The 12,519-nt window shown below is 42.2% G+C and overlaps 1 protein-coding gene across 8 annotated transcripts in view; it reads right to left on the bottom strand.

Annotated features, from left to right (window-relative positions):
- herc1 (HECT and RLD domain containing E3 ubiquitin protein ligase family member 1) overlaps positions 1-12,519 on the bottom strand; it is a 95,044-nt gene that overhangs the window by 47,527 nt on the left and 34,998 nt on the right. For 6 of the 8 annotated variants that reach the window (XM_085164984.1, XM_085164997.1, XM_085165009.1 and 3 more), the window contains exons 25-36: positions 12,349-12,400; positions 12,164-12,229; positions 11,346-11,611; positions 7,886-8,101; positions 4,648-4,768; positions 4,160-4,397; positions 3,907-4,079; positions 2,595-2,750; positions 2,404-2,510; positions 2,206-2,316; positions 1,958-2,128; positions 40-279 (exon numbers count right to left, since the gene is read on the bottom strand). In XM_085164984.1, the coding sequence (XP_085021110.1) occupies positions 40-279; positions 1,958-2,128; positions 2,206-2,316; positions 2,404-2,510; positions 2,595-2,750; positions 3,907-4,079; positions 4,160-4,397; positions 4,648-4,768; positions 7,886-8,101; positions 11,346-11,611; positions 12,164-12,229; positions 12,349-12,400 (1,917 nt within the window). The remainder of the gene's footprint in view (positions 1-39; positions 280-1,957; positions 2,129-2,205; positions 2,317-2,403; positions 2,511-2,594; positions 2,751-3,906; positions 4,080-4,159; positions 4,398-4,647; positions 4,769-7,885; positions 8,102-11,345; positions 11,612-12,163; positions 12,230-12,348; positions 12,401-12,519) is intronic. The other 2 variants (XM_085165027.1, XM_085165033.1) reach the window with 1 other exon arrangement.

The following is a 12,519-nucleotide window of genomic DNA, read 5'->3' as shown; positions in this document are numbered from 1 at the left end:
TTTCACAAATAACTGACTGCTCTCCTTTTTCACCCTCACCTCTCCGTTCTTGCCAAAGGAGACGGTTCTTGCTTCCATATCCAGAACGCAGGTGATGAAATCTCCCTGAGTGAAGCTGCTGAGCGTCAGCGTTTGCTCCCCGTTATGATAGAGGTTTCCGCTATACGCTCGGTACAGCCACATATCCGATGTGGTGCGATGGTTGAAGTCGTGCACGGGCCATCGCGACACGCCCACGCAGGTCCCCTCATTGCCTCGATTCTCCTTCACAATGTAGAACTGCAGGTGACAACAAACAGAGTCTGAAACACGTAGGGAGCAAAATAAAAACAAAGGCCACCTCTTCCACCTCTGTGTTACTGATATTTAAAAACAAAGCTATGCTTTATTATTATATAAGGAAATCGAGCAGAAAAATTGATAAAAACAATATTAATCTTCTTTTTTGAGTGTTCTCTGCGCCTCAGCAGACCCGCTGGTTCAGAGACTTATTCCCGTTAACGAAGCGAGACGAACAGCTCGACCAGTTTTTCACACGCTAGCTTCCCCCGCAGCTTTCTGTGACACAAAGTTTACACAAACAGCCATTGTGAAAAACCCCATGGTTATAAAACACTGTGTGTGTGTGTGTGTGTGTGTGTGTGTGTGTGTGTGTGTGTGTGTGTGTGTGTGTGTGTGTGTGTATTTGTGTGCACCTGAGTGTGTGTGTGTGTGTTTGGGGGTGCATCTGTGTGACCTCCTGCTCACCAAAGGGGTCATGAAGGCAGGACGTTTACTAAACAAGAAAACAGAACCTTCACATTGGATGTGCCTGTGATAAAACACCACAGCCTCCCCCACCGTTCGACAGGCTGGGGAGGGTAACCTTTGATCATACAGTTTGAACCAAGACTCACAAATTTAAGTACAATAATGGCAACATTTAACAATTTGACTCCAACAGGGAGTAACAGAATACATGTACCGGCGTTACGTATTTAAAATACAAAATATGAGTAACTGTATTCTGTTACAGTTACCGTTTAAAAAGGTGGTATTTAGAATACAGTTACTTTGTTGAAATAAATGGATTACACGGCGGTCTCTTCCTGTTTCATATGTCAGGCTGTGCTCGCTCTGTTTTTGGTGATTCCACGCCGGTGGAAACCCAAACAAACACGCATTAAGAGGCTCTAATTCCTGTGTCTCAATTTCACAGCCCATGTCACCTCTACTTGTGGCCGCATAATGATGTGAAGAAATGTTTTTTTAAATTGTTATTCAAAAAAGTATTTAATATGAAGGCAATAAGAGAGTGTTACAGGTATAGCTCTAAAGAATGTAGCATCATGGGCAGTGTAGTCCGTGCTGCAGGGAGAATGGACTGCCATACCCGTTATGTGTCTGTGAGCGAGGGAGGGAGAAAAAGGAAAAGTACGAGCTGTCATCGAGCAGAAACGGGAGCTGGAAGCATGTAAATATAATAATAACCACTGCAGCCAAGAAGAGAGCCTGACGAGCCCAGTTGTAAGTAAGCTATTAAGACTCGACTGTACACCGTGTTCGTGTTTTCCTCTGAAACAATAAGTTCAGTTGCAGCAGCCTTTCAACGCCTCTCTCTGTCTCTGCTAGCAAAGTTGACCCAGACAACAAAGTAAAGCTAGTTTTCAGCTACGAGCCGACACAGAACCCACCGTATTAGTCAGAGGTCCCTTTACTACGGTTCGGAGCCGCGGACCTTCAGTAACAGTAATAAATCACAGCAATAGTACATTCATGTAGTTGTAAACAGCATGATAATATATTAAGTAATCCAAAGTATTCAGAATACATTACTCTCATTGAGTAACATAACGGAATACGTTACAGAATACATTTTGGGGCATGTAATCTGTAATCTGTAATGGAATACATTTTAAAAGTAACCTTCCCAACACTGTCTCCAAGTCATAATGAGCCAATGAGAAAAATACTGTACCTTCCACTGGTAGCATCCAGAGGAGATGCCGGTCGAGGCCAGGCCGTAGCCTTTACCCCCGCTGCCGTGTGTCAGCCCCTGACTGTTTTCCACTACACAACACTGAGCCTTTTCTGGGTCAAAGGAAATTTCCTGAATGGGAAGGTTCTCATCTTCCTCCTCTGTGTCTCCCTGTGAATTCAAGCAGCTGTCAGCCACATAAACAAATAAAGATAAAGACACATCCACTGCTAGGTGATCCTGCACACCTGTAGTTTAAGCTCCTGAACTTTTTCTTTAATCTGGATCGAGTGTTTGGTTTGAGCAATGGGACCTTCCCACATGCAGTCAGACAGCAGGGAGAAGAGCCGTTCAATGACCTAGAGGACAAGAAAATATTAAAGCTGGCGGACTGACGACAGGCATGTAGGACAAACTGAGGACTTGTACAGAGAAACTATTAGCACCTGTGTCATTTGGTCATCTTCCATGCTAGCCTCGCAGGCAGGCAGGACAGCCTCCAAAACATGAAGAGCTAGGAGCCGAGTTCTCAAGTTTCCCACCAGAGGAACACCTACATTTAATAACCACAGGAAACGTCATTTTCACTTATGTTTATATTTGAGAAAGCACCATACACGATAGTGGTTTCTCGTACCTGAGCAGCACTTCTGCGCTGCTATGTTCAGCAGCACCTCAGTCCATTTGGGCGATGCCATCTTGGACTGGATGGCCTTGGAGGACACCACCCTCCTTAGGAAGACCAAGAAGTCACCGAGGTGCAGTTCAGCTGTATGCTGTTTGCGCAGCAAAGCTGAAAATCAACAGAATTGCAATAAGTATAATAACAGGTTGCACTTATACAAACACAAAAACAGACTTTCTTTGAAGCAAATACTGTTCACACCACATCATCTAAACCTCATGCAAAAGTGCATCACTCATGTGAGTGTTTCTAAGTCAATGACTTATACATCTCAAGCTTTAAATAAAATAAACAAGCTTTAACCCTTTAAGACCTACCATAGAACCAAGTCCGCCAGAGCTTATATTATATGTTTACATGCTGTGGAGCCATTTTTGGGAGCATTTCAAGTTGCTATACATCAATACAACCATTACAGCCCAGATTTTAATAATATGTCTGCATTAAGTGCATAGTAATTACATAAATTGCAAAAAAGTGCAATAAATTACAAAAAAATTGAAAATCGTTTTTGTTTTTTTAACATATATTTCTAGTTAGAGAAATTTAAGAGGCTTATCCCTCAAAACTGTAAATACAAAAAAGTTGCACAAAATAGTTTCCCACCACAGGAAATTTATTTTGAGTGTCTTCATAGTTTTATTTTTGAAATACACCAATTTTTATACACTGCAGGAAAAATGAAAATAAATATTATAATGCAAATTTGCAAAAAAGCAGCATCTGCATCAAAATAAACTATTTCCAGCAGTGCAATATGAGTCCTAAGCATCCCAGAAACCACACAGAAAGTCATAAAGTCAAACATAACTTTTAAAAACACCAGTATAGGCTCATGAGGCCCTGATGGTAAAAAAAACCCTAAATTTCCGCAAAATGACATCACTTCCGGTTTCGGGCAGGTCATGGCGGACATGCAAAAGTTCACGCTGACGTCTATTCCAACATAGGAAGTGTTACAAACAGCTGATCAAATCGGCAAAGCGTGTTTCTGGAATATTATGTTTTTGTTGCTGCAAGTGCTTTTTATGCAGTTTTTGCAAAGCTATATGTGGAAGGAAACTGTGACCGAGGACAAGCTGATGGTATAAGATGTAAGTACAACTCCTCCGGTTACATATGCAAAAAAAATTATTGGTCTAGCTCACGTAGTTGCAGAGCTACCGGGATTTAAAAATAGTTACGCAAAACAGAGCGTGCTGCTCTGACCGGCTTTAAAGGGTTAAACAAACACAGATGTAATGACAACAAACACGAGTTTCACCTCTGAAGTCTTTCCTTTCAGAGTCGGCGCTGTCCTCATGTTTGCCATCTTCCTGCTCTTTTCCAGCATGAAGCAGACTAACTCCTGCCTGAGATAACAGGTTTTTCAGCTGACTGCAAAGCAGGTCCAGTAGTGACTGGACAACCTTGGGACTCAGTTTGTCTGCATATGTTCTGCAAACACAAGGAAAGACACTGTTGTTGCACTGCTTCTGATTTACCAACTCCTCTACTGCACCTTGTTGAGCTCTTACCCCGTGCTGATGGCGAGTATTTGCAGCAGCCGTGTGGAGGCTACCTTCAGGGCAGTGCTGAGCTGAGACACGCCAGGTTTTTGCAGGAGCTGGAGGGGCTGCCCCAGCATGGTCTCTGTCCCGCAGAGCTGGGACAGCACATTGAGCAGCCCACTGGAGATGGCCAGAGACACATCCACTGGCTGGTAGCGAACGCTCAATGCAAACACAGTCACCAGCAGGAGGCGCTGCTGAGCTTCTACGGTGACAAATGAAAAGATCAAAGAAAGAGGTCAAATAGAAGCTCACAGGCTGGGCCTCGTGTTTTAGAGGTGTAGAGTAAGGCCGTTAAGTTCTCTTTTCAAACACACAATTGGAAACACAACTTCACATCTACCTGCAGGTGAAGCTGATGCTATCGCCTGAAAGTTCCAATAAGCTTTCATAAATAAATGTAAGCAGTACAGCTGTGAACACTCCTCAGTTCTATACAGCAGCACTTTGGTTACCTATGTGGTGCTTGTTTGCCTGAAGTGCTCTTTCCAGTGTGACAGACAGTTGCTGGTAAATCTTATGGACAGCCGTCTGGATTTCCATTTGCAGGCTCCTCTTTGCTGCTTTTACACCATCCTGTCAAAAACAAACGCACAGCCACACAAAGACAGAGTTCAAAACAACAAATCAGTCAGTCCTTTACACAAACACTGAAGGTGAAAATACAGACGCACCTCTTCCTGTCAAACAAATACAGAGATCCTATACTGAGGATACATGACGATGAACAGGTAAACTCCTGTTGTACTGCAGGCAGCCCCTCTGAGTTTATGTGCCAGTGTACAGAACTTAATCCCTGAAATATTTTATATAAAAAAAATAAGAACAGATGGAAATCTCACCACTACCACTCACCCTCATCTGTCAATCCAGGGCTCTAGACTGCGACCAATTTGGTCGCAAATGCGACCAAATTTTTCAGTAGCGCGACTAAAAGAAATATTTGGTTGCACCTGTGCGACCAACTGTTCGGGTAGCAAAAAAAAAAAAAAATCTGCAACCTTCCCTGTGGTCAACAACAGACACACATTATGCCCCTATCGTGGACTAAACCAATCAGAGATAGTCAGGGGCGGGACCTCTCTGATTGGCCGTGGTCCAGTTGAAAGTGCAGGTGGAAGTGGGAGGTGAGTAGCTTGAATAAAGCGATATCGATTCATTAAATCCTGAATCGACTTTTAAATATAACTGTGTTTTGCCAGAAACGCCAGATTCTCAGATTAAAGCTCACAAAACCATTTCAACAACAACCAAACAGCAAATGAGAGCAAGTACACGGACTCCACACAGAGACGTAAACACAGACCCGACGCTTCAGAATCAGCTTTGTCTTTCTCAGCTTTCTCACCCGACGGCCCGAACACGGACACGCTGTCGGAGCTCAGCGATTCTGATGCGTCGGGTCCGCGCTGTGATTACGTCTTTTTGTGCTGATTCTGAGCTGCAGGTTTTGTCTCTCCAAACAAAATTCATCGAGCCAGCAGCAAAAGAAGCAGCAAACTGCACTTCACATTTGATCAATGTCGTCATGAATTTTGCTGTTTTGCTTCCACGACTATTAAAATCACACTTCATGCACAGCTCTCTCTCTCTCTGTCTCTCTCTCTGTGCTTCAGGAACAGTTTCCCGTCTCCAATGTGTTTTCTGTATTATTCATTCGCTTATTACCCACCAGTCTACCGTTGTTTGCAGCGCTGTCGGCTGCTGTCTTTTTCTTTTTTTCACTTAAATGACCTCGGAGGAGAAAGCCTATTTTTTCTGTTGTTCAATACTGAAGAAATTTAAACTTTATATGCAGAACATTGCAGAATATTTTTAAGGTTTTCTGCTATAAAAAGCCAGACCAGGAAAATCTCCTTCATGTTTTTCTGTGTTTTATTCTCAGTTACTTTCACACAAAGGCATCTGCTGTGATGCTCACAATTCTGATGAAGTCAGTACTGATAAATGATCAGAATTATAATATTTCTGTCTGAGGCAAAGTTGAATCGAATCGGGACTTTGAAAACCGGATCGAATGGATTATAGAAATCAGTGATGATACCCAGGCCCTAGTGAGCAGCCTAGGCCTGAGAGAAGTGGATGTAGCTGTAATAGGAAAAGAAATTTGCTAACTTTTCTGTTAAGTTAAGGCCTGATCCTTCTGAAATTCATAGCCAGTGCTCTGACACAGTGTCATCAATCTTTGAATGCTGAAAAAGCACAGTGTATCCAGAAAAACACATTATATTATATAAATTATTATAAAAAAGTGTCTTATATGAGTGGACAAGTCAATGAATTCACTTCTATCCAATGACAGCATTACTAAAGTGAGTTTAGGATATCCTAAACTTTTCTGCTGTTTTTACCAGTGTTAGCTGCTGTTAACCGATGTTATTGAAACTGCATTTGAAGGCGATTTAGCACTGTTGGACTCGAACGCTCGGTAAATGAATCCTCATACAATGTGAGAATACAATCAGACTCTTCATCAGAAACAAAATGTGACTTTTCGGCCTCGAGCCTAACATTAGCTGGCATAATGTTAGCGTATAAGCATGCTAATTGTCAGCTGTCCAGAGGCAAGATGGTTGCATGTCTAATCAGCAGACAAAGAGTTTGTTGTTGAATGTTGTGAATAAATAAGCGAGTTTATGGACTTTTGTGTGTTAGAGCCCTGACCTCAGCTCAGCAGATGATAAAGTATCCATGTACAGATATTAAATGCTCATATATAGTTTAAAAGTATTAGTGATCTTTAAATGAAAAGCATGTGGCTGGTCTCTTGACACAGACACCCTCTGTACTTCTGAGGCTTATTTTTGATCAAACTTGTAGTCAGGGCTGGATCAGGTCACCCTAAATCAGTCCTTAGATACAGTGCTATAGAAAGGCTCAGGCTGCTATTTCTCCACTTCCTGAATGCTAGATGTTGTCTGGTCACTTTTGGAGTTGCATTGCTGTGGAGATAATTAATATCAACTCCAGAAGAGTCAATTCTTCAATTTGGGCTTAATAATTAATATATTAGTATCATATTGACTGGCATATTGGTCAATATTAGGTTTTTGTCGATACATTGGTATCTGCATTTATACTTCCAGTAAATGAAAATGTAAAAACGTAAATAAGACACACGACAGAGGCGACGTGTTATGAACAGAAAACAAGATTAAAAAACGTCATCGTCACATTTGTCTTTGTAAGAACTCATAAATAGCTTCATATAAGAAATTTTAGTGAAATCAGTTTGTTTTGTGTGTCTGAAAGAAAATGATGTCAGCTGATACATTGTATTTTTAAAACACCAAAAATCAACATAGTGCCTGGAGGAACCCAGAGCAAACAAAGGGAACAGATCACCCTGCAGATCAGAACCACATCATGAGCATTAGCAGAGAGGGCGGGACTTCCTGGTGGCTCCAGCACCCAAATGAACCAGTGATGTATTTTGATGATGATCGTTATTAACAATAATTACTTTTGCAAACCTGCATCTATGTTGCCATCAAGAAAGGACAGCAAAGTTGAATCATTTCATTGGCTGGCTCGCTACGTTACTACTGTGACACCTATTACGTACTTTTTAACACGCCAAATATCCTGTAAAGACATTAAGATGCAAATCTATGAGATAACAGGTAATGCCTATCTTTCTCACAAATTGTCCAGACACTCGAGGTATTGTTCATCCTGTGATGAGAGCCATACCTGGTAATGATGCAGCTGCACATTCTCTCTCTTCAGCACGCCAGTTCCCACAGTGCCAAGGCCAAAACAGCCAGCCAGGAACTGCAACCTGACAGAGGTGAGCAGTGACGAGGACTGGAAGACAGCGCTGGATCGATCTGCATTGTTCAGTTGGCTGCCCTTCTCCTCCATGCCTGAGATCAACACCACAATCTGGTGGAGTGCTTCCAAACGCAGCTGGACACAGAACACAGCCAACACTCACATTAATATTCTGAATACTGACTGATAAGTAGGGCTGCCACAAACGATTATTTTGATAGTCGACTAGTCACCGATTATTTTTGCAATTAGTCCACTAATCAGATCATCATCCATTGGACATAAAACATACAGCTTATTGCACCAGCAGCATCTGCTCTTATATAACTATCATTAGCTTACAGCTTTAAGTGTTTAAGGTATGTGCTAACTAAAAATAAAGACAAGATGATAGTTTATTAAATTTTAATGAAATTTGCAGATTGTTTCGGTGAAGTTTAATAAACTCCTTGCTATCTAAAATATAACAGGACACCGGAGTAAATTCTCGAGCATCTCACACTTCTGATAATCAGCTGTCTGCTTGACGTTTATTCAGCTGTGTAAAAACTATAACTTTAATCTCAGCCAAACCGATTTACTCAGGAACAAATAAAATACTAAAAAAAAGCCAAACAATAACATTTTAAGTTATCTAAGTGACTTATATTTGTTTAACCTGAGTAGCGAAAGACAGCGGTGGGTTTGAAAACGATTTGCCGGGAGTCCGGTGTTCTCACGGCTCTAGTTAGCCTAGCCCCCGGCTAGCTATCGAGCTAGTGGCTAACAGACGTCTCCGAAAACGTCGGAGCGCTTTTGAAAATATGTGGTGTCTTGATAAACTGAGCAGATATTTGAGGTTTACACAGCTACATTCTCGCCTGAAAATATGTTAAGCGTTTATTTTGTGACCCAGAAAGAATAATAAGAGTAATATTAAAACTAACTAGCTGCCGCCATTGTTGGAAACTGAGCTGGGCTGCGCTATGAATTCTGGGACACAGCTTCTTCTTCTTCTTCGGGGTTTAACGGCAGCTGGCATCCTTGTACATGCAGTGCTGCCATCTTCTGTTTCAGTCCGTTATTACACTCTTAAATCCTACTACTTATTCCTGCTTCTTTTGTGATCTTACAAAGCTTCGAACGACACGTCGACTATTAAATCAGTCGTCGACGATTTTGATAGTCGACATAATCGTGGCAGCCCTACTGTGCATACTGGGCATATATTGCTCTGCCCATCAGAAAGTCGAATGTCGGTTGGAAAAATTTTAGATATTGCCCAACGTTAGACGATACCCAGCCCGCTCGAAGCGATCGGTGTGACAAACGGCCAGAACAATCACATTGTCTTCCACTAGAGGGGAGTACAACTACCTGCTCTAATTAAATGGGTTGCCAAATGCCAGTAAAACAGAAGACAACAAGAAGAAATTACATAATAGTCACGCAATAGCAATAGATAAATATCTGAAGAGAAAAAGTAGTCAGCCTGATCTGGTTCCTGGAGAAAATGCCGACCCAGATGAAGGCCTTAGTGTGACCAGTGGTCAGACGAAAGCACAAAAGGTCTACTGGTGACAAACCGAGCCAGTTTCACTACTGCTGGTGCTCAGGGGCAAATGATCAATATGCTTTTTGTGACATTTTTGTTTAATGGTATGCCGTGTGATTTTTTTAATGTGAAATATGTGCCGTGGCTCCAAATGGTTGGGAAACACTGCTGTATCATGTGTTAGGCAAGAGAATCCAGAATGGATCCATTGAGCACAAACGTTAAACAACGTGCTTGTTTTTTAGAACAGTGTTTGCTGAGGTCATGGCCGAGGGCTGTTTGCTCATAGAGTTCTATAAGCCCATAAGTCCTTTCAAAACCATGTTTTCTCCCCTGGTGGCTACTAAAAACATGCAAACCACACCAAACAGCTACTGTACATGCTCTATATGACTTGCACAAATCCCCCCTTTTGCTACAAATAGATTCCAAATTTGTGAGAAACACAGATTTGTCCAAACAATGTCTGAAGACCAACTCCTGAGACGTGTGGTGCAGAACTATAGTTTTAATATTTCTTAATCTTCAAATGCAAAGATCATGGGATTGTAGATGTCAATTTTTCAAGGTACATGGATGGAGACGTCCTTCAAGCTGCAGTTTGACTGTTTACTGGGTGAAAGGTTTTCACTCTGCTGGAGACAGCTGTTTTCCTGTATCCAGTGTGTGTGCTCTGTTTTGCCCAGCTCAGTCTTTTCTTTTGGTTGGCCAGTCTCAGACCATGAAGTCACCCCTCCACTGTATCCAACCCCTGTTAAGTCTCCCTTGTCCTTCATGTGCTTCATGTTTGTGTTTCATTATGTTTCCCATTTTATTTTGAAAGAGGTCCTGTGTTCCTGCATTTTGTTTTACTCTTCCCCTGTGGCGTTGTTATGTTCACTGTGGCTCCTTGTGCTTTAGTTTTCCCAGTTTAGTTTTGTATTGTTTTTCGTGTCCCACTCCACGCCAGCAATAAAGCTGTTTTTTGAGTTTACTTTTTGTCTCTGCGAGTTTGCGTTTGGGTCCTACTCTTGCCTGCACACAGCCGTATTGTGACAGTGATGCTGACACTGGTGTTTGACAGGTACTATTTAATGCAGCTGCCAGTTTACAACCCGTGAGGTGTCTCTGTTTTAAACTCCACATTCTCAGATGTTTGTCTTCTTGCACAGTTGTGCATCGGGCCTCCCACTCCTTTTTCTGTCTATTTCAGAGCCAGTTTTTGCTGCTCCCTAAAGGGATATGGATAAGAGATTTTAAGTTTCCGCACAATTACTCACAACAGCCTTCCTTTCTCAGGAGAGCAACTGACGACTGGAGAACAAAAAAATGACTGATGCTTCGGACACTAAACTAACCTAAATAATGCTGTGCCATGGTTTCCAGCTGTGCAACACAACTGCAAAAGGTTTTTCTACTAATTTATTTGCCTTATAAATGTATTGATTTGGATTAGCAGCCATAGCAGGAAACTGATCCAGAGGACTGACAGCTGTTGATGATAGGCCTCTAAACTGTAGAGACATTTTTAAAATATCATCTGACTCATTTGAATTGTTTTTGAATTTGATGATGACGTGTTCTTCTTTAGAAAATAAACACCCAAACTTTTGACGAATTTTAGACTGAGTGAAATGAGACACAGGCATTACAGATTTCAGTCTTCAACTGATTTGTTGAGAAGACAAAGAAAACGTATAAAATACTGTCAGCTCTGTTCTGAAAAGGTATAACCGTATAAAAAATAAAAATCCTCCACAAATGAATTAAAAACGTTTCATAGAAGAAAAGAACAAAATCAACTACGCTGACTCTGATTAACCATCGTTTGGTTCGACTTCTCGTCAGCGCTGAGGAATCGCTCACCTCTGCTCTGCTCTGCTGCTGCTCCATAGCCAGGATAATGGCCTGTGGGCTGGTGGACATACTTTCTTCTGGCTCCTTAAAAGCTGGAGCCAAGCCCACGTCACCACTGATGAAGCTGACCATGTTGTCGATGAGAGCGTGGATGCCCAGCGATCGGCTCAAGTCCAGGTCTGACTCCTCGTACGTTGAACTGTAACTCTGCTGACGGCTCAGCTTGGCCCGAAACCAGGACTCAGCCAGGGAGTCTGGTGAGCTGTGGAGGAGGCCTGAGAAGGAGAAGAAGATCCTGTTTGTTGTATTTGTGCGCACAGGGGATCTATTGAGGGATGTGCTGAGTAGCTTTGAAGCACTTAAAAGGAGCGCATTATTACTCGACCGGAGTTCATCAAATGGCCAAATGGCGAATCTACATGCAGGCGCAAGCCTCCATTATGAGTTTGCCTGTGATGGATGCACCGAGTATCCAACACACACTGAGGAAGAATTCTGCGGCTGAGAAGTGGAATGGGAAACAGGCTAGCGCGTCCACACAACAACTCAGTCAAAGTATCAGCACTGATGACTTCTTCAAAAGTGCAACCCAGAAATTTCCATGAAAATTCTTCAAAGTAATAGATTACACTCTTCACGAGGAATGAGCCATCATAGTGCAAAGTAACAGCGCAAGCAGAAGAATGGCCTGAATGGAGACGTTTATGTGATCCTGATTTCTTTATCTTTCTTTTTTTCTTTACAAAATGAAACGTTGAGGCTCAGAGAGGGCAGGCTGTGGGTATGGCAGTCATGGAGTTATGAGTTAACAAGAGGAAGAAACATGCCATCGTTTACTTGCTTGAAGTTCCTCTTGTGTTTGGGGCTCAACTGCCCCAAAAGAAGCAAATAAACTATCCGTACAGGAATCAGAAGACAGAGAGACAAGAGTAACATGTGAACGATAACAACCGAAAACCTGCATTGTCCTCTCTCCAAACATTAGCGGAGCAAATTAGCGGTCGGTCGTTACCTCTCTTTTTGTGTGAGAATGCCAGGTCCAGGTCAACATTTCTCCGTCCATTCTGAAAGAAAAAACAGATTTGCACATTGTGTTAACCTGTGATTGTAAACTGGAGATTCAGGCGGCTGAGGTGGAGGACAAACAGACTCAAGGACAAGTTATGTGTGCGGGCTTTTCAGT

The sequence above is a fragment of the Neolamprologus multifasciatus genome, chromosome 1, assembly GCF_963576455.1.
Source record: "Neolamprologus multifasciatus chromosome 1, fNeoMul1.2, whole genome shotgun sequence".
Taxonomy (NCBI): domain Eukaryota; kingdom Metazoa; phylum Chordata; class Actinopteri; order Cichliformes; family Cichlidae; genus Neolamprologus; species Neolamprologus multifasciatus.
Note: the sequence above shows the minus strand (reverse complement) of the source record. Positions and strands in the feature narration are given on the sequence as shown.